The sequence below is a fragment of the Adiantum capillus-veneris genome, chromosome 4 (genome assembly GCF_014529385.1).
Source record: "Adiantum capillus-veneris isolate H3 chromosome 4, ASM1452938v2, whole genome shotgun sequence".
In the NCBI taxonomy this organism is placed as follows: domain Eukaryota; kingdom Viridiplantae; phylum Streptophyta; class Polypodiopsida; order Polypodiales; family Pteridaceae; genus Adiantum; species Adiantum capillus-veneris.
Window position 1 is genome coordinate 110,010,149 of NC_140934.1, and position 20,883 is coordinate 110,031,031.

Below are 20,883 nucleotides of genomic sequence, written 5' to 3' on the forward strand. Positions count from 1 at the left end.
GCCAGCTCTTGTTCACCGCATCACTCCCAAGGGGGATTTGTTACCATATACATGTGGTGGTGATGTGTGTGAACACACTTAAGACCGTCGGTATATTTTTTCCCTCATTAGGAGGTTTTCTTCCTCGTGCATTGTATATACGCCCATCAGTCTAGGGCTATCTGATCTTTCCATTGCACACTAAGTAATATACTCTCTGTTGCGTGCTTTGAGCTTCCTTTATCTACTCCAAGTTGTGTGTGTTTTCTTGAAACCGTAATTCCGACATCTATGAGTCCTTATGTATCATGGCATGATAAGAAGACATATATTGATCATATGCGCGTTTTTTGTTGTTTAGCTTACGTTTTGGTGCCACAAACACATCGCAAAAAAATGGATGATAAGACTATCAAATGCAATTTTGTTAGTTACAGTTCTAAAAGAAAAGGTTACAGGTTATCATCTGCAAAAATAAAAAACGCATCTTGGTTTCACAAGATATTGTATTTGTGGAAGATTGTATTCGGGCTTTGTTACCATGTACCAGAGACAATAATGTAAGCTTATAGGACATTTATGACACTTTGTTGCCTCTTTTTAATGGTAGAAACTTGAATGTCAATTGCCAATGAGACACATGTACAACCTACAGGAGTTTCTGGAAATGTTACAGATAAAGCCTATTACTTATGCAAATGTACATGATGCACTTGATGTGGAAAGGGCTGAGAATGAAGAGGCTAGAGGTATGCCAAAATGATTGGTACATACTTTGTGTGATAGTATATTCGATGCACATATGTATATTCATACTCGTTTAGGTTCTTGCCATACATCTTATACATCAGATTGTTATGCTTTGGTTGTCTCTAGTTTATGTGATGAGGAGGAACCTCTTTCTTTTGATGAAGTACATTATTCAAAAAACTGAATGGTTGCCATGCAATTAGAATATGATGTACTTAATGACACAAGACTTTATGTGTTTTGCCTCCTAGCAAAAAGGCCCTTAATACAAAGTGGGTTTACGAGTTGAAATGTAAGCCGGATGGTGAGATTGATCACTACAAGGCTAGACTTGTTGCAGAAGGTTATGTACAGCAAAAAGGCACTCACTATCAAGAGACTTTTGGTCCCCCTTGCCCCACGACTATTGTTTGTTCTATGTGCATTGCAGCTCATTTGAATGTACATTAATCAGACATTGTTATTGCCTTCTTGAATGGTGATATATTTGAGGAAGTATACGTAATGCAGCCTCACAATTTTGTCAAGAAAGGACAAGAAAATAAAGTGTACAAATGTAAGAAAGCTTTAAATGGGTTGAAGGAATCTCCTCATGCTTGGTATGAGAAAGCTAACACTCACTTTGTTAAACAAGGCTTTCATAACACTCCAATTGAGAGATTTTTGTATGTCAAACGTGACGATGATATATTTCTCATCGTTGTTTTGTATGTATATGAGTTTTTGATTAGTGGTCCAAATGAGACACACATTGCTGAATTCAAATGTGAATTGAATGCCATTTTCAAGATGAAATATTTGGGGCTTTTGCATCATAACTTGGGCATACAAATCAAGCAGTGTGATGGAGGGATTGATTTATGTCAAGCAAGCTACATAAAAAAATTACTATGTAAGTTTGGATGAGGACTGCAAACTTATTATGACTCCAATGGCAACAAGTTCAAAATTAAGTCTTTATGATGCTAGAGATCTTGCTGCAGATGTCACTCTTTATCAAAATGATGTTGGATGCCTTATTTATGTATGCAATACAAGGCCAGATATTGAGTTTCCAATCTCCCAGGTCAGCAAATTTATGCATAGCCTAGGATCTAAGCATTGGCAGGCTGATAAGAGGATCTTTTGCTACTAAGTAAGGGTAATGGATTGACTATGCTTGTGCTAGTGAGATGGGATCAGCCCATCCTACTTTCTCATTCTCATGGCTAAGGAGTAGCAAGGGAATGTTTATTGGTTTCATTAGATTTATGTAGGCTAGAGATCTATCCAAATATACCCTCCCCTGTAAAGGAGTTAGGGGCCCTCAAATGCCTGGGGTATCAAAGGTTGCTTATGCTCAAGTCAATGCAACATTAGAAATGTCTACAAAGCTCCTTGGTATCCATGTTGTACAAGAGGGAGAGAAGGAATTTTTCAACATTTTCACTCGTGCAAGTTCAAGCATCGTGCCACCGTTATCCATACAAGTAACAATCAAAAGAATTCCCTTTTGTTTATGTGAAAAACTTTAGAAAGGAGTGGCAAAGCCCAGCACCATTTTTTGGCCTACAAGCACATGTATTTTAAACACAAGTTTGATTATTCTTGGCCAAGATGTCGACAACAACATGCACATCCATCAACAAAGCTTCCCAAAGCTATTGTAAAAGACATGCTTACAAAAGTAGAGTGAATCCATTTGGATCAATTTAGGGACATATGTGTGTATCCTACATAAATATAGTATGGTCACATGTGTGTATCCTACATAAATATAGTATGGTCTCCACTTTTTGCAACACTTTTGTAACACACATTATGAAAGCTATCTATGTGTTCATTTCACATGTCTCATTGATTTTTTAGGTCTAGATTTAACTTTTCTTCATTTATTTATTTCATTCAATTTGGGTATAATCATGTTTGATGTATATCTAAAACATCCTCCACCTACTCGCTTTTCATCACTCACTCCATAATGTAGGATTGACAAATCTTGTTTGTTGTTCTTGGCAGACTCCATGAACACACTCAACATATTGACATACAGTTCACTTGGTGACTTTTTTCAATGGATTCTTTTGGTTGTGGCTAGCTTTGGAGAAGCATCCGTGATTTAGCGCACATCTACAAGCTTTACTTATGGTTGCTTTTCCTTGAATTACTTGTCATTCAAAATCTATTGTGTTGTCTAACATGGCTTAAAACTTTTAGAGTTCTACAATTGCAGGTGTTTGACACTTGCCCTTCTCAATGCTAGGTTTGTTAGCCTTAACATTAAATATCAACTTGATTGCACTGAAATTTACAAAGAAGCCCAAATTATCCTTGTGGAAAACCTCAAAAAATTGTTTGATTCCTTTCATTATCTCATGGAAGAGCAGCTTGAGCGTCTCTCACCCATATCCTTCCATAGATTTGAATTTGAAGCTTGAGTCAATCAGCTTCTTATGTAGAAAATTTCTCTCTTAGAGTTTGATCTTTTGTCCAAATTTTTATCCTCCAAGCCCATTTGAAAACTTCCCTAGAATTGGTAGTCCACCATGCTAGAAAGAGATCCCAACAAATCATATTGGCTGAAGCAATGGCCCTTCCTAAAGAAGACTTCATAAGTGAGATCAGTCAACACGAGATTACCACCCAAATGAGAAAACTCCTCTCCCAAAAAAAAAATATTTGGCTTCTTGTAAAAGTGCTCCATCTTTGAACACCTTTTGCCTCTAGAAAATCCCCTTTCTCTCAATTTGTCTCTCTCCTTACCAAGCATAAATCCCCTTCTGGTAAATAGCCCTGCCAACCCTTGAAAAAACATAAAATGGCTTCTCCCTCTCTTCTTTCCTCCACCTCCTTGGTTGGTAAAACTCCTCCCCCTTCGGGCCTTTGTCCCCACCAATCTCTCCCTTGCTTACACCTCCCTTATATCCCCTTAACGCTCCTCCTTTCCTTAACCATCCCCCTCATCCCTTTGAATCACCCTCTAATCCTCCCCATCCAAAATCTAACCTTACTAAGAAACTTATTCCAAAAACCTGCAATGAGAGAGGAAACAGATTTTTCTTGGGTCCATTTTCTCTTCTAGTGATGTAATTTATTCTCATTTTGTTTTAGAATGCCCTTCTCGAGGTACCACTTTGCTTGTCTTGAACTCCTCCATAGGTCATGCACCTTCACATATGAGGGGGCCAATAGGGTTCTTGTAGGCTACTTGTCGATTTCAACCTCCATATGATCCCTAGAGTATCAACATCTATTGGTTGCAACGGTTTTGGCCTTATCATACGTGCACCATTAAAGGCTCTAAATTATTCATATGTAAAATATACAATAGTTTTCCATAAGATCTATGGCCTCTTTTGTGCATTCTTCTAGTGTGCCACACCTCTTGACATAGACATCATCTTTCAATTCTTTGTTCAACAATTCTTTTATGGACAAGGATACTAAATGCTCTTGAATTGGAGAACAAGGCCTAATAGTCTCATCTATGGGTATTACTTAAAGTTGTGAATTTGCGAGAGAGTGTTATGCTTGATTCCTCTTTTGAGGAGTTCCTCTATGATTTCTTTCATCAAGCATCCATGTCTCTAGAATACTAAGGTTCAATGCTTGAAACTAGGCTAAGGATTTTTCCTTCTATGATAAGTTAAAATCCCTAAGATTGATGGTGGAATTCAATCACTTGTTTAGCTCTTATGACTTGCTTAAAAGATACTACATGCTCCGATGGATCCCTTGTACCGTCATAACACTTATTGCCCGACTTTTGAATTTGGGATGGGAGATTATGTCTTGGTTCTTTCACGACACACCTCACCACATTAGACACATCATATGGCATGGCCTTTCTTTCAGAAGAGTCACTTGGGGTTACATTTGGGATATATGACCTTGACATGATCTCAAAGCCACCATTATTCTATTGGTACTAAACCTAGGTTTGGGTCTGATATACTAGCCATCAATATGCATAGTTGAAGCCTTGTCAATCAAGCATACAATCAAACACCAAACTCACTCCCACCATAAAAGGCATTCAAGCTATAAGTGGATGTACCTTTTTCAAAAGATGCAGTTCATCTCTAACTTAACTTTAACTATAAATGGCTCATTTGCTTTTCTTCCATAAGCATCTTGATTCTCAACCATTGATATCAAAGCTATGGAGGGTTAAGAAATTTTTCATCATCAAACTAGGTTTAAATATCCTTTTTTACGTTGAAAACCATTAAATTTTAGGTACTTCTTGCATTATAAAACATTTTCATTTTCCCCTTCCTACTTTTTATGCTTTAATCTAGCAATTAGCTAACTTCTATACCTTTGAGTTGAGGTATCCTTTGCAGCTTCTATAGGCCCTATCTCATGAGATTTTCAATAAGGCATGCAATCCCAACTGTCTTTATCACGTAGCCGGATCATCAATTTCTTTCTCTTTCAATTTGTACTACTCTCAGATCAGTAGGTGCTACAAAGCTTCATGCTCTTGAATTGTACATAATTGCCTCAAACCCTTTTAGCGAATCCTAAAGAACTATAGGGACTTGCTTCATACAAAATCTTGTGGGCATTGGTAGATTGAGTAGGGAAAAACAAGGTCTACAAACTTCTTGTTTTTTGACAAACAAAAGTTGAGAGTAGAAATTTAGGTGATACTCCCAACCTACTTGCAATAAGAGCAACCCCTTTGAGATACAAGACCCCTTGTAAGCTCTCTCAAATCGACCCAAGCCATTCTCCTTATTGAACTTTGTGCCTCACCTACTTTGTGAAGATGCATAGGTTGTCGTCTGCAGAACAAAGTAGCATTAACTTTTTGAAGCCTCCCAATTGGTCTCACAGCTTGGCGAAAGTTCTTGGTTACTTCAAGGAGTATTACAACTAGCTTCCCACACATTTTCAAGCGCAAAGGAAACCACAATTGATGGCTACACCATCTGCAATTTCATGCTAGAGAAAAACTAAGCTCATGAGAGCTCATAGGCAAGAGAGAAGAAGGAAGCCATGGTGCCACAATGCGTCATAACCAAGAGAGATTTTTATATATATAAAAAAAACCTTACAAATAACATTCACATGTAAGAGAGGGTGCATTCATGCATGCTAGCTTGACCTCCTTTTACCTTAAAAAACTAATGTTATACGCATTGCTAACATTTAAAAGATTTACACAATTGGTAGTTTTTCCCTCTCAATTGCAACTACGTTTATTCTTGGTGTTCATATTATTTGAGTTCTTGGTGATTCTTCTATTTCAATACCTTATTCTCTAAACAAGCTATCATTTACCCCATTTGCATTAAGCAATTATTCATCATATATGGGGATGATGTAATCAACCTTTCTTGTGAAGGAGCTAGACACTATCAAGGTTGCAATCCTTTGGTAAGACCTTTCACACACATACCACTTACCATCAACCTCTTGCAAACATGGGGAAGAATTCATTAGAAAAGTGTAATGGCTATGGCTTTCCCACCTGTCAAGTGAAAGTCAAGGCTTATCTTATACAGAAGAAGTTTTGGGAGTTTATCAAAACTACCCCACAAGAAGGAGATACACCTGCTACAAGGACAGTACCAACACAATTCCGAGGCAAAGGCCTACCTTCACACATTTGATGAATTTGTATGCAAAGGGGCCTCACAATGAACCTTAGGAAAAACCAAGGTCATGATCTTCCACACTTCTTGACAGGCTACAAGTAGAGCTGTCGTTACACTAGTAGGAGGCCATGTCAAGGTACTAGTCCGATGTGTACTAGGGGAAAACTTTCATTGATACTAGAGGTTTATTTTCTATGGCAAGCAAAGGGGTGGCTTTTTCATACATTAATCGTGCCCAATAGGATGTCTATAATAGCTATTTGGGTAGTTGGATTCACACTCGGATGCAAATCTACAGATTATGATGCTATCACCCATGTTGACATTGTCATAGCAGAGCTAGTTCACCACCCATTATATTGGTGGCCCTATTCTAGATAGTATGTTTCACCCAGCGGATGAGAGAGTTATCACATGATAGCTTTTGAAGCTTCAAGATAGTTGGCAAACACAAGAGGGAGAGAAAATCATGGTATGTGTGTGACATAAAGGTTTAACACACATGGCTTGTGTCTCGAGCACTGCCATCTTCCCAATATGACCCCGACTCACCCTCATTCATCTCTTTGAAGGCAAGATATCTAGCAACTTTTTATTAGAAATCCATGGATTGCACTGCTAGTAGAGATAACCTCTTTCCACAAAGATTCCACAAAGATGCTATACTACAAGGATCACAAGTTACTTATTATGGGGGATGGTTTCGTATAGACGCCAGGCTACATGGATATATACATGCCACATAGCGTCCGAGTAGCCTATTTGATTGATAATTGAGAGTGTCATCACACAGACTAGAGATTGAGTCTAGTTTAGTCGGTTGCATTTCTAAAGTTGACATGATTGTATCTGTAGCAAAGGTAGCTCAGACCAAGGAGCATTATGTTTGTAGATGTGTAGGTTATGAGACGATAAACCAATTGTTCAAACGACATGTACACTGAGAGAGCCGACAAAGTTGAGGGATAAGAGACATTGGGCCGCTTTCTACTTAAGATAGACGTTATATTGTAAACAGTCACTCTTCCAATCACCCAGAAAATTCTTCTAGAGAGCCACTCCTGTGCCCTCTCCCACCTGTTACACTGCAATAGGCAGAGACTATCTGATCTTGCAAACAACATGATGGTACTGAGGGAAAGTAAAGCGATTCAAATGACTACCTACAAGGAAGTGACAGAGTTCACACCCTTCCACCTAGTCTATGTTCAAGAAGCTTTACATCAATAGGGCAAATAGGAGGATGGGGTAAGACTATTCACCCATGCATTACATCATATGCCCCCTGTTTATTACAACTGCATGGAGCTATCTAGGTACATGCATATCATGATTGTACAAAGCATAAAAATTCACACCCGTTGACTTAGATACCCATCCATCCATCATCCACACACATACACTTGCACTTCTTTATGGGGTCAAACTCTGGGATGGTAGCCTGTGTTACTCCACCCAAAAGAGTTTAAATGTGTTCAAAACTTGCTCCAATTGAAGATACAAACACTTTACATGCTCCTTTTCCTTGATTCATGATCACTTTCTATTGAGATTATGAGCATAAAGAGGGTTGCGAACTGCATGATAAACATGAAACTTTATAGAGATATAGAGAGACTGTGACACAGGAAGCACATGAATCATAGTTTTTGCATACGATAAACAGTGATGTTTCGAAAGGATTATCCCAAACATACATGACCTTTTCTTCAGCTAGGAAAATAAACTATTATAGTAGTCAACAAGGATAGAGGCATACAAAGATGCAAGCAAAAGTAATTGCATATGGAGAGATGCCCTCGCTTTACGTCCGCTGAAATCAGTCCTTTGCCACTTGCACGCCAAAAACTATGACATGGATATTTTGTTCTGCTCTACTTGAAAGCATTGCTGGCTTCAATGAGCTTAGGAGAGTGGCTTAGGAGAGGCCAAATAGTTTCCACCACATCACACCTGAATTGTGATGTGCCTTTTCCGTTCCAGTTTGATGCCTTGGCCTCTCTACTAGCAAGTTAATTAATTCAAGCCAATTATTGGCATTTGAGAGTCCATTGTACTCTTTTTCTAACTTTAATTGCCTTCCTCTGTTTACTGGCAAAACTATCACTTGGTCTTTTCCCAGATTTTCAATGCCTTTGCCTGCTTGTTGGCAACTAATATTGTTTTTAATCTTGTCTGAAGTATGATGTGCATTCTTTTTTAAGCTTTTAAGTGTGTTTGTCTGCTTGATGGGAAACATTTTACTTCTCAATTGAGCCCTCGACATTTCCTTAGAATTTGCAAATAATAGGGCTATTACCATTGAGGAGTTTATTGATGTTCTACGACAGAACACAGGCAATATTTTGCTGAAGCATAGAGGCATCATATCTCCCCTCATATATTCTGCTTTGTACGTTTCGTTGATCTAACCGAAAGTTTTGAAGTAGCTATTTCCCATCACCTGTGCGATCTTATCACAGGAACGTAAAGCTATTTCATATTTGCTCTTCAACCATCCGTATGTAACTAAATTCCACTAGCTATGCCGTTTTTTTCGTCAATTCGGCCAAAACAAAAACAATTAATGAAAAATATAGGTTGCTTCAAAGCTCACTGTTCTCTTGGCCAAGACTCGCAAGTTTGAAACTTGAGAATAAGGTAGTGATAACCTGAATGCAAACATTAGCAGCAGGTTGTCATTATTTTCTGAACATATGAGCCATGTGAGTATAAGCTGCTACCATTTTTAATCAACCTTGGGTGATATTAGCTGAAACAGACCGCAATAGAATTTCTACATGTTTCAGCATTCCGTCAGCTTCAGATCAGAGAACACAAAGAGACTTAAGGGCTTACTTAAACCCAAGAGTAATCATTTCACTTTTCACTGACTAAAGACATAGTGGTGTGTAGCTTCTTGGCCGGAAGGCTGGAGTGTTCCTGGTACAGAAGTAGCATGGCACGTAATCTATGGTTGGGAATATCAGGAGGTGGTCTGGCATCCAAGAGACATGCTCAGTTTGGTCTTATGCTCTCCCACTTGCACACATCACATTATGATTGGACAACTGTATTCAGAATGACTATAAAATATGCAAGAAAGTAAAGAACTTGCACAAAATTTGACTAGGTTGCTTAAAGTTATATCTCACCTGGCCTGTTGTCCTTGTGACAAATTCAGCTTTGTCAAGCAGCACCTTTAGGTAGCACAAGAAGAGGAGAGCAAAGAGAAGAAAGTAAAATTTGGAGGCTCAACAAGAATACAAGAAATGCAATAGCGCGAAGAGAATTCTCCAAAAATTTTAAGTTAAGTTATAGAGATGCTTAGATTGCAAGTATGAAGCAAGAGACAGACCATGCAGACACTTAATGTACAGCAGGACAGCAAATGCAATGACCCCAAAAGGATTTCGACTTTGACTTGGGCTTTTTGACATTTGCAGAAGCTTCTTTTTCACCTGAAATTTGCAGATCTGTTGCGACCAGGGGAATTGCGACGGTTTCATCCAATTTGTCTTTTCCTTCCATTGACATAAGGCTCCGCAAAGCTGTATGTGACTCACTCGACTTCCCATCTTCCATAACCTCTGAGATGATAATCTTCTTGCCTTCTTTTGCCGATGTTGAAGGCCCTGCCGATGTTGAAGGCCGTGGCTCCTGCCAAGCCTCTGGAGAAGGAGCTTTCAACTCATCCATTTTCCTCGGAATGGCGGAAGTCCCTGCTGGCATTGTTATAGCTTTCTCTTCAGAGCTTGCCTCTCCAGCATTCATAGCACTGGGTTTTTGCTCTGGTTCATTACTAGCTCCATTCATAACATTAGGGTTTTGGACACCACCTGTTCTCTCATCCAAAGCACGTCTCAAGAGTTTCGAATCTGTAATGAAGCCAATAAGATGTTTAGTATTGGTCTGAAGCAAACAGAACGCAACCTATTGCAATTTAAATCACAGGAAACATTCAGGACATGTACCTTCTTGAGCTCCATCACCCACTTGGCGTGGCTCATCCAAGCTTTCACTTTCCTCAACACTACCACCCACAGAACACACTTCCAGGGAATCTGGAGCATCTTCGAAAATTTCAAGTGAATCAGAAAGTTTATGAGATGAAGCTGCAAAGTCTGAGCGCTGTGAAAATTCAGACTCTGCGTTGATGAAGCTATTCGTCCCTTCCAAGCTTCGACCAGACGATCCAAAATCTGCCTCATAGGATATATTACATTTACTATCTGGCTTGTCTAGCACTTCCAGGGGAGCCCTAACTTCTGGAGATTTGTCTTCGACACTGCCCTTCACCAAAGATGACTTCTTTGAGTCGCCCTCGTTGGGTGAACTTGACAGACCAGAACCATTGGCAACATTTGCGATGGTGGTTGTGGCTAGTGTATCTCCTACCAATGCTGGTGGTCTGCTTTCGGGGATGGGCTCAGACTTTGATTCAATGGTTGTTGAGGTGGGCCTGTCATCACTTGATAACAATTCCTCAGTTGTGTGCGCTTTAGGTCCCTCTTCTGAGACATCCACACCTGGGTTGTTCAAAGCTTGTCTAGGAATCTCTGTCAGTTTAGGCCTTTCAACCACCCTGTCCATAGTAGAATTAGAAGTTTCTTCTGGAACTCCATCCGTCTGACCTGATAGCTCACCTTTGGCACTCATAGCCTGTGTACCTCCTACAAATGCTGGTGGTCCTCTTTCGAGGATGGCCTCAGCCTTCGATTCAAATGTTGTTGAGGAGGGTCTGTCATCAATTGATAACATCTCTCCAGTTGTGTGTGCTATAGATCCCACCTTGTCCATGGTAGAAGTAGATGTTTCTTCTAGACCTCTATCTGTCTGACCTAATACCTCCTCTTTGGTACTTGTAGATAGAGTATCTTCTTGTGTTTCTCCTATCAATGCCGGCGGCCCTCTTTCAGGGATGGCCTCAGCGTTTGATTCAATGGTTGTTGAGGTGAGCCTGTCATCACAAGATAACAACTCTCCAGTTGTATGGGCTATAGGTCGCTCTTCTGAGACATCCACCCCTGGGTTGTCCAACAATTGTGTAGGCATCTCTGTCCATTGAGGCCTCTCAACCACCTTGTCCATACTAGAAGTAGATGTTTCCTCTAGACCTTCATCTGTCTGATCTAATATCTCATCTTTAGCGCTTGTTGGTAGTGTATCCTCTTGTGTTTTGCCTGCTAACGCTGGTGGCCCTTTTTCGGGGATGGCCTCAGACATAGATTCAAAGGTGGTTGAGGTGGGCCTGTCATCCCTTGATAACTCTCCAGTTGTATGAGCTATAGGTTTCTCTTCCAAGACATCCACCACTGGATTGTCCAAAGATTGTGTAGGCATCTCTGTCACTTGAGGCCTTTCAACCACCGCTTCTTCAAAGGTGGTTGAGGTGGGCCTGTCATCGCTTGATAACAACTCTCCAGTTGTATGAGCTATAGGTCTCTCTTCCAAGACATCCACCCCTGGATTGTCCAAAGATTGTGTAGGCATCTCTGTCACTTTAGGCCTTTCAACCACTGTTTTCTTACCTGAAGTAGATGTTACTTCTAGACCTCCATCTGTCTGACCTAATACCTCATCTTTGGAACATGTAGCTGCTGTATCTTCTACTGACACCAATGGCATGCTTTCAGGAACAACTTTGGACTCTGAGGAGAAGGCTCTTGCTGTGGGTGTGTCATTAATAGATGCCATCTCTCCAGATATATCTGCAGGAATGGTTCTCATCTCTGAAACGGTTTTCCCTGCAGAAGTCCAATCTTCCAATGACTGCACAAGCAGCTCTGTCTCTTGAGGAGCTTCAATCTTCTCTAAGGATGTCTCCTCTCGACCTCCGAATGTGTGACCTGATACCTCATCTTTGGCTAAGTGTTCGACTGCATCAGAAGCAGCAGTTTGCACGTCCACAACCTTGAAGTGATTTCCCGAACCCGTGATGGCAGCAGTAGATAAGGCCCCCAACGGCTTTTGCACTGAGCTGCCCTCAACAGCAAGATTTTCAGCCTCTTCATCAGGTGCCTTTCCAGCTACCATTACAGGTTGCGAGTTACTAGAGAATTCTCTGTCCGGCATTTCTCCAGCCAAACTACTCCGCTTAAGCGAATCTAGTTTTCCTGCTTCGTCTGGAATGTAGGAAGATTGATATAATGCTACAGGAACATATCAATAAGTAAACGCAATAAGCTAAAGTTTTACCTGTGGTTTCATTGGCATGAACGTCTTTATGGGATCCTGTTCCTCCAAATGGCTCCAAGTTTTCATTCGCCAAGCCACGATCTCTCGGGTGAGTGATTGGCATGACAACAGCACCAATCTCATTATATTCAGCTTTACTAGAACCAACATCAGCAGGTGGAACATCATCAGACGGCAGAATATTCAACACTGAGGAGTTTTCAAAATTGGGGTTGGACTCTCCCTTGAGTTCACATGGAGCATTGGAAACCTTGGGGGTTGATCCAAAATCACCGGAAAAATCTTTTACCAAATTACTGAGACCTTCACTTACAGCGAATGAAGGGATTGCGCTCGACTGTGTCTGTGCAGCAATTGCTGCAACTCAACAAGAGAAGAGACCAATGAGCCAATGAGCCACTGTTCAAAAGAGTAGTACTACTGTCTGAGACCTACAGGAAACACTTGAGAAACCAAGCTTTATAAATTCAAACAGGTCTAAGGAAACTTAAGAGTAGTAGTGGGCTTAGTTGAGTCGACAAGCGTATGACAATCTATGGCAATCAAAGCACTAGAAGGTTTCAAAACCTTCAAAAGATAAGTAGTAATTTGTTTTTCTGCAAGATCGCATTTCATCTCACCATACAGTGATGCCGTATGTGTTTCATCGTACCATGCTGAGAAAAAACAGGACCATGAAAGATGTCTCAAAATAAATATGCAAAGACAGCTGGAAAGACTATGCACAAGGCTTCGCTGGTGAAGGGGCTTGGACTTTGAATCGACTCTTCCTATCCATAAGCCTCTGTCAGTCATGATGCAGCATTTTCCTGCCTGTTCTTGCTGATTCATGGAGGAGAAGGGGACCGGGAAAACGGGACCTTTCAGCATTTCAGAAGCCCTTGCTTCTCTTTACCTGCCCAATGTTGAGAGCATGTCCCATACAGCTGTGAACTCAACTGTTTAAAAACACTTGATTGCATCTATCCTTCACTACCAAATTCAGCCAGACAACAAAACCAGACAAAATGATCCATCCATTACATCAAATTGATTATGCACCTTGACTTGAAGACATTTCTTCTTTCCTTTGGAATATTTCTGGTCCATTTGAATCATGAGGAACCTTTAGTGTATGACCCTCAGCTGCTACACCTTTTCCCTGTTGTCCCTCTAGATGCTCTTCAGCTAGGAAGACAGCGTCCCTTGGATCAATATATGAAGGCTCGGTACCAGTCTTGACACTTATAAAGTCTGGTCCGTCTTGAAGCCCTCCAGCAGAGGGAGACTCCTTACTTGCACAAAGATCTCTAGATTGGTCTTCTGATGAAGTTGTGGCACCTATTAATGTTAAACCACCAGCCAGATTTTCACTTTGTATCAATGGAGAAGACTCATGTTGTGTGTGCCCTGAAGAAATGATGAGCCAAAGTGATTAAGTTCAACAAAGAGACCAAGGGTGTGAGCACTCAGTACAGCCAACTCTTGGCAAAAATTACCCTTCTTGTCTTCATCTGAAGAAACTTCATCTGATGATCCTCCTTTGTGCAAATCAGTTTGCACCTCAAACCCTTTCAGCTTACCACAATGCTTTTTGTGATTTCTCCTATGTTTAGCACTCGGATGTGGATTTGGATAGACCCAACCACAGCGACGACATGTCCACGAGTCATCCTCTTGTGAAGAGCCTGTACAGTTGCTTCTATCAGAATCAGAATAAGGTATACAATAAAAGCACCAATGTAGATGCAGCAGCAGCACACCTACATCCTTAGACTGGAAACATTCTACTATTGCTCTCTCAGATATCAGATTAAACCTTGATTTGACAGGCGAAGATCATGCTTAAAAGGCGTACCTTGGTGATTGATAGGGTGCTGGGCTGGAGTTGTAGTGAGTTCCACCTTTTCTATATTCTTTGATTGGTTGGATTTCTCTGCTTCAACTGCGCGTGATGGAAGGTGCACCCCACCTTCTCCCTCAATGGTCCTAGAGGGTTCATCCAATAGAGCCACACTTCCTGCGCTATCAGGAGCAGCATTCTGATGCATAGAGTCCCCCTCAACTACATGATTTATCTGGTGAGGAAACCGCCCAGGTGCAGCCGCATCTATTCCCTGCAACCCTGATACAAGCCCCATGTAACTCTGCACGTCTGGAATGTCTGAAGCTGCAATTTCCGTCAAATTACCAGCAGTATCTTTGCTTTTCGCATTCTGCTCAACAAATTCCCTAGCCTTATTGACGTAGTTACCAAAAAAAATACAATCTTTGCTTTTCGCATTCTGCTCAACAAATTCCCTAGCCTTATTGACGTAGTTACCAAAAAAAATACAATCAACAAGGTGGCATGCATTACCATTCCATCTCCAGGGATCTGTGTTGTCTTGTCACAGGGACCAATATTGGGTACATGCCCATCGGCAGAAGACTCAGATTTGACAATGTCTGTAAGATTTACATTACGTGTAGATTCATAAGCAGGAACTTCAGGCTTGAACTCAATTGAATCTGAACTGATATGGACTGGTGCTGCTGACTTTATATTGGAATCATTTGTCTCAGGTGGTTGAAGCTCCCTAGGGGGTTCTACCACATGAACCACATCACCTGCTTCAACTGGTCCAATGCTATCATGCTGAGACTGAAGCGACAAACTCTCTACAAAATGTAAGACATGAGTTGAGAAATTAGCAAGCTATGAACACCAAGAAACTAGGCTCCAGAAAGGGGTACTGCAGACTAAATCTGTACCCTTGTTCACATGGTTGCCATCATCAGAAGAGGCTTCATCTGATGATCCTCCTTTGTGGTCCTCTGAATGCAGCTCAAATCCCTTAACCTTGCCACAATGTTTCTTGTGGTTCCTTCTGTGCTTTGCACTTGGATGAGCATTTGGATAAACCCATCCACATCGTTGGCATGTCCATGAATCCTCCTGTTGTGCAGGACCTTGCACAACAAACACATAGTTTGCTATAACTAAGAACACTCAGCTTTGGCTTCAAATTAGTGGCACGTTCTGCTAATTCAAAGCTGCTATGCTATGTGCCCATAACAGCTTTACTTCTCCCATATTGGACTGTAATAAGAGAGAGCATTTTTTTCTTGAGGCGAGATCACCTTTTTCTACCCCGGACACAAAAAGGTAAGTCTTATTTTAGAGGATGAAAAAACATTACATACTTGAAGATGCAAAATGGCTTCCTTCCATGGCTCTAATGGTGTAAAAGCATCATAGAAAGGTGCAGAACCACCTGAAGTTCTTCCAAAAACCCAATCCCTTCACACCAAAGAAGCACACAAAACTGAAATCAGTAGAGTCCCCAAAAATTAACTTAAATTTGATTGAACTCCAAAAGACATCAAGCACAGAAACTACTCTTCCCAGTTGAGCTCCAAAAAAAGATAACAGGCACTCACAGAATTCTAGTGAGTGCCCCTACAAGTGTGCAAAAATCAATACGGAACCTCGTTTTTCAATATCTATTTTGACTAGGACATTCCTGTAACATAATAAACTCTAAATGACCTCTTGGACCCTTCTTATTAAACAATCAACAATAAGAAACCTCCTGTACCAAGCTGAAAGTGTTCCCAGACAGTGTCACATGCACATGGTTTTGTACGCGACATGGACATGCTAAACCTACTTACTAGCCAATAAGTGTCGTTAGAGCCTAGGAGAAACGGTACCAGCAATTTTGTGAGCCTGCATGCTTGAACAAGTCCATTAGATATGGGTTTTTTCAGCATGTTTGCACGAGTCCACTGTCCACTAGATCATATATTTATTACTCAGAACACTCTTTGCATAAAAGGTATGTACAAGGTATTTGGGAAGTGTTGTTACGCTTCAATGGCTTACACAACACTAGCAGGCGCTAACAAGCATAGACAGGAATCGAGGATGTCTGTTTTAAAGAGGGAATTTGGCTGTACTTGAGGATCATGAAGCGACATTTGAAGCAAGTTGGAAGGTCTACAATATAAAATCATATATAAAGGTCAATTTCAGAGTTCAAACTTCAGAAGCCCAAAGATAAAAATCTAAAGACAAAGAGGGAATTTGGCTGTACTTTCCAGAAGCCCAAAGACAAAAATCTAATGGAAAATCCCTTCACACTTCTTTTTGGCAAAACATGACAAGTCATTTAACTCGGATGAAATTGATTATTGTTTTGAGTTGAGGTTCATCGTCAGACTTAGCCAATACTTTTACCCACCACATAGTCCTTTCTTTGGTAAGGCCACAAATTTATGTTTAGAGAGCTCTTAACAAGCCATGGGTGGAGAAGTTGGATGTCAAACATATCTATTCCATTCCATACCATCTATAATAAACAAACTCACTACAAAATGTCGTGTAGACTGCTCCAGCACCAAAAGACGGGTTATGAAAATTCCAGGCACCTCTAAGGATGTCGGTATCTGTGTTGGTGTCATATGTCACGTGCACATCTAACCCTGTGTGCATGTGGACAAGCTAACTTCTATTCATAGGCTTAGGACAGCCTAGGGAGTATTATAGCACCCTAGTGAGCCCATACGCACAGGACGTGCATGTCCAGGCACTTTCGAGTAGTTGCATACCCTCTAATCGCACATGAGCACAGCCACTGTCTACTAGGTGTAGGCACAAGGGAGTGTTCCCATACAGTTGCATTAGTATCCAGCCTAGATATTTATATGCATGTGAAGCGCCTCTTATAAGTGAGTTTATTAACTCATTGTCCGACCCAGCTTTAATCCCATATATAAGTGACCATAGGGATCACTTCTCAAGCAGAAGACCAGTACATGTAGTACAAGCGCCAGCAGCACCACGCTATAACGTTTTTGCTAGCCGTACCACCATCAACATCCATGGCGTTTTTTCATCAGCATACTCAGCCCACCAGCATTTTTAGTCTGCAGTAGGAGATTTGCATCGCCATCAATTTTCAGCCCTAGCACTTTCAGAAGTTGCACATTTCAGCCATAGTCCCAGCGTTTCTAGATTCAGCCCACAGATCAGCCAGCGTTTTTTAGTTTTCAGCCCATCCTCAACGTCGGCCATAGAGAATCAGCCATAGCCTCGTTGAGCTTGCAATCCCATTCAGCATCCCTAGCATTTTGGATTTTCAGCCCTTAGCCTTGCAGACCCAAGCACCTACACCAAGTTCCCATCAACATCTCAGCATCTAGGGCCATTGTATCAGCATTTGTGCAATCTAAAGCAAATACCTCTCTAGCGATAGAGAGGGGGGCCCTTGGAGGGGGGTTTGGGACCCCATCCAATGTTATTCTCTCTCTCCTTCACTCATAGAACCTTCACTCACAGTATCATTCACTCATCTCTCTCTAGCCTTTGCACATCTCTCGTGAAGTAAAAGGAAGTCTCTCATGAAGTGAAAGGAACCTTGAGTACGCACTAAGCACTCATCCTGAGCATTCACCATAAATCACTTCCGCTGCACATTACATCATAATCTAAAAGATAAACGATGTTTCTATGCAATAGTCAATTACATTTTCCTTCTTCTTGAACAATGCATTAAGTGTTCCACGCTCCTAGGTTGAAAATTGTTTAAGGGTGATCCTCCACAAAGCATTTCATTATGAGGAACAATGGTGATCGTTGAAGAAGCTGAGGATAGTGCTAAGAGTATTGGAGGTCATGTTCTGGGCTTCCCCGTCTATATCTTGTGAGAGAGGGCTTCTTTGTGGTTGTGCTTGGCCTTGTGAGGCTTTTCCATATTCTAGGCAAGTGGGGAGCATTTTCCAATTGTTGTCCGGCCTACCACTTGTAGGCCTTCTTGATGGGCGCCCTAGTTTTGCCCTATTCCCTTTATTCCAACATGTTATGAGTCATGGGGTTTTAACATCTAGATCGGACAAGTTTGTTGGCCCCCTATAGAGGAGAGGACGGCACCCCCATTTTGGCATGTTGTAGAGATTGCAAAGAATTGTACTCTTTGTTAGCGAAGTTTGCCCTTGCAAAGCTTGTCCTCTCCACACCCAACAACATCATTAACCAGACACTAGAGGAGGAGCAGAGGAGAAGGGTGCGCACTTTACATGTGAGAATTTGCGGTCTTAAAGACAAAGGCAATGTGGACGAAGAAGTAAAAGAACTCACAGCCTTGATGGGGATTCATGAGCCGACACACACAAGGGCATGGAGAGTGGGCAACATAAAGAAAAATGGAGGCAATGGAGAAACCTCAAAAGAAAGAGCGCTCATCCTCCGTTTTCCCTCCATGGAAGCAAAGAAGTCATTCTTGAAGAAAAGACCAACTCTTAAAGAGACTGGCATCTTTCTTGGGGACGATCTCACCCTCTCACAGATCGCTCATATGCAGGAAGTAATGCCGGAGATTAGAGCGGCAAGGGGAAAAGGCAAGATCGCTTTTTACCGAGACGGAAAAGTGGTAATACTTGAGCGACGCTCCACATGACGGTGCGAGACTTATGGGACCACACTCAAAGTAGCTGCCTGGAATTGCAATGGATCTATGCGTCTTGATGTGGGTGCTTTTGAGGATAGCTTTACTGGAAGAGATATCATCTTCTACTCTGAGACACACCAGGCCCCTGGGCAATCCATGCCTCACGTCAGTGGATTGGTGGGAGACAGCCTACAGACAGGAAACACGCTCAGAGCACAGAGGGCGGAGCTCGGGAGGAGTGGCAGAGTTATTTAGAGAGGATCTGCAGCCACTGATACATATAGCCCGCAGGGACGAGCAGGCTAGGTACATGTGGGTGAGACTGAAAGCAGAGACAGGCAGATACCTCTATCTAGCTATTTGTTACTTTCCCCCGAGTACATCAGTTTATGCACCACCCAAAGGACAATCCCCTTTCTCTATTTTGGATGATGACATATGGGAGTTCTCTAGGGACGGTGACATTATCATCCTCGGGGACTTCAATGCTAGGACTGCCCATCACCAGGCAGTGTTTTATGATACTTCAGAGGAGATGCTAAGAGAGATAGATGTGGCAGAGACGGGCCTTTCCAGACTATCACACGATATGGAATATACTGAGTATGGGCGACACCTGATAGACATGGGCACTGCACATGGATTGGCCATCTTGAACGGCCTACAGAGATTTCCTGCTGCGGGAGGCTTTACATGCTTCCCACACAGACATGGAGCCAGCACGGTGGACTATGTCATGGCACAACCGATTCTCATCTCTAGTATCGAGGATCTCACAATTGGGCCCAGACCGGTGGGGGTGGCGGTGGATCATGCTCTGGTGTCGATGACCATCTCCTTCCATTTCAGTGCAGCACACAGGCCACGAGTAGCAGTCTCTACTCGCTACACATTCACAAGGGAGACGGACTCTGTATACATGGACGGAATCTACAGACGCCTATGCACTGAGAACTCGGGGCGACCTCTGGAGGAGCTAACTACTATACTGACACAGACATTACATGAGGCAGCAGCTGAAGCATACCCACACACCCAGCCTAAGCAGAGCCGCCGATTTGGGAGCATGCCTCAGAACAGCTGGTACGATGAGGAGTGCCGCCAGACTAGAGCCAGACTTCAGAGGGAGGTGCTGTTGGGGGACGTCACTCACAGACAGTCACAGATGGACTTCCGACGCCTGGTGCGGCAGAAGAAGAGGGCTTTTCTGGCTAGACTCGAACAGGATCTATATCAGCTATTCTTGAGTCAAGACTCGCGTGAGGCGTGGCGGCTCTTTCATGAGCAGTCCCCCCCCCCCTCGGCTATTTCCTCGACAAAGACCTGGGGTCAGTAAGCATCATCTTTGTACACAGTACCTGGACAGCCGCCCCTACCCAACCCCCCAGACCCATGCCCACATACATGTGTCTTTTTCACTGCTGAGATGGTGAAGAAAGCCATTGACAAGATGAAGACTGGGAGAGCATATGATCATGAGGGCCTAGTAGTTGAGCATTTCATGCATGCCAAAGACCTACTAGCAAAGCTTCTAGCAGTTACGTTTAACCGTGCCATGTGTGAGGGCCTACCGGACGCTTGGAGCCTATCTACGATCGTACCTATCTTCAAATCAGGAGACCTCATGGAGCCTGGGAATTATCGCACTATTATGATTGGGCACACACTGGCACGGTTGTATGCATCCATTCTTGAGCAACAACTGAGTAGATGGGCAGAGAGGGAAGGAATACGTGCAACTGGGCAGGCAGGATTCAGGAGAGGCTTCTCTACTCTTGACCATATCCTAACACTCAGGGCCATCATCGAGGAAGGCAGATCTCATGGGAGACGGATCTATTGTAGCTTTGTGGACTTCCGCAAAGCTTTCGACACGGTACCCAAAGCTAGACTGATGCGCAGATTACAGGAAATGGGAGTACCCACAAAACTCATTTGGGGGATCATGGCATTGTAAAGATCAGTAGTAGGGCATGTACGCA

General features: G+C 42.1%; 1 protein-coding gene across 7 annotated transcripts in view; it reads right to left on the reverse strand.

Moving 5' to 3' along the window:
* Positions 1-9,571: 9,571 nt before the first annotated feature.
* Positions 9,572-20,883, reverse strand: part of LOC147459793 (Pentatricopeptide repeat (PPR) superfamily protein) — a 33,665-nt gene continuing 22,353 nt past the window's right edge. For 6 of the 7 annotated variants that reach the window (XM_086510996.1, XM_086511001.1, XM_086510999.1 and 3 more), the window contains 9 exons: positions 15,657-15,753; positions 15,225-15,422; positions 14,830-15,131; positions 14,329-14,755; positions 13,970-14,158; positions 13,533-13,880; positions 12,492-12,848; positions 10,268-12,418; positions 9,572-10,171 (listed from right to left, as the gene is read on the reverse strand). In XM_086510996.1, the coding sequence (XP_086367122.1) occupies positions 9,663-10,171; positions 10,268-12,418; positions 12,492-12,848; positions 13,533-13,880; positions 13,970-14,158; positions 14,329-14,755; positions 14,830-15,131; positions 15,225-15,422; positions 15,657-15,684 (4,509 nt within the window). In that variant the 5' untranslated portion in view covers positions 15,685-15,753 and the 3' untranslated portion in view covers positions 9,572-9,662. The remainder of the gene's footprint in view (positions 10,172-10,267; positions 12,419-12,491; positions 12,849-13,532; positions 13,881-13,969; positions 14,159-14,328; positions 14,756-14,829; positions 15,132-15,224; positions 15,423-15,656; positions 15,754-20,883) is intronic. The other variant, XM_086511002.1, reaches the window with a different exon arrangement.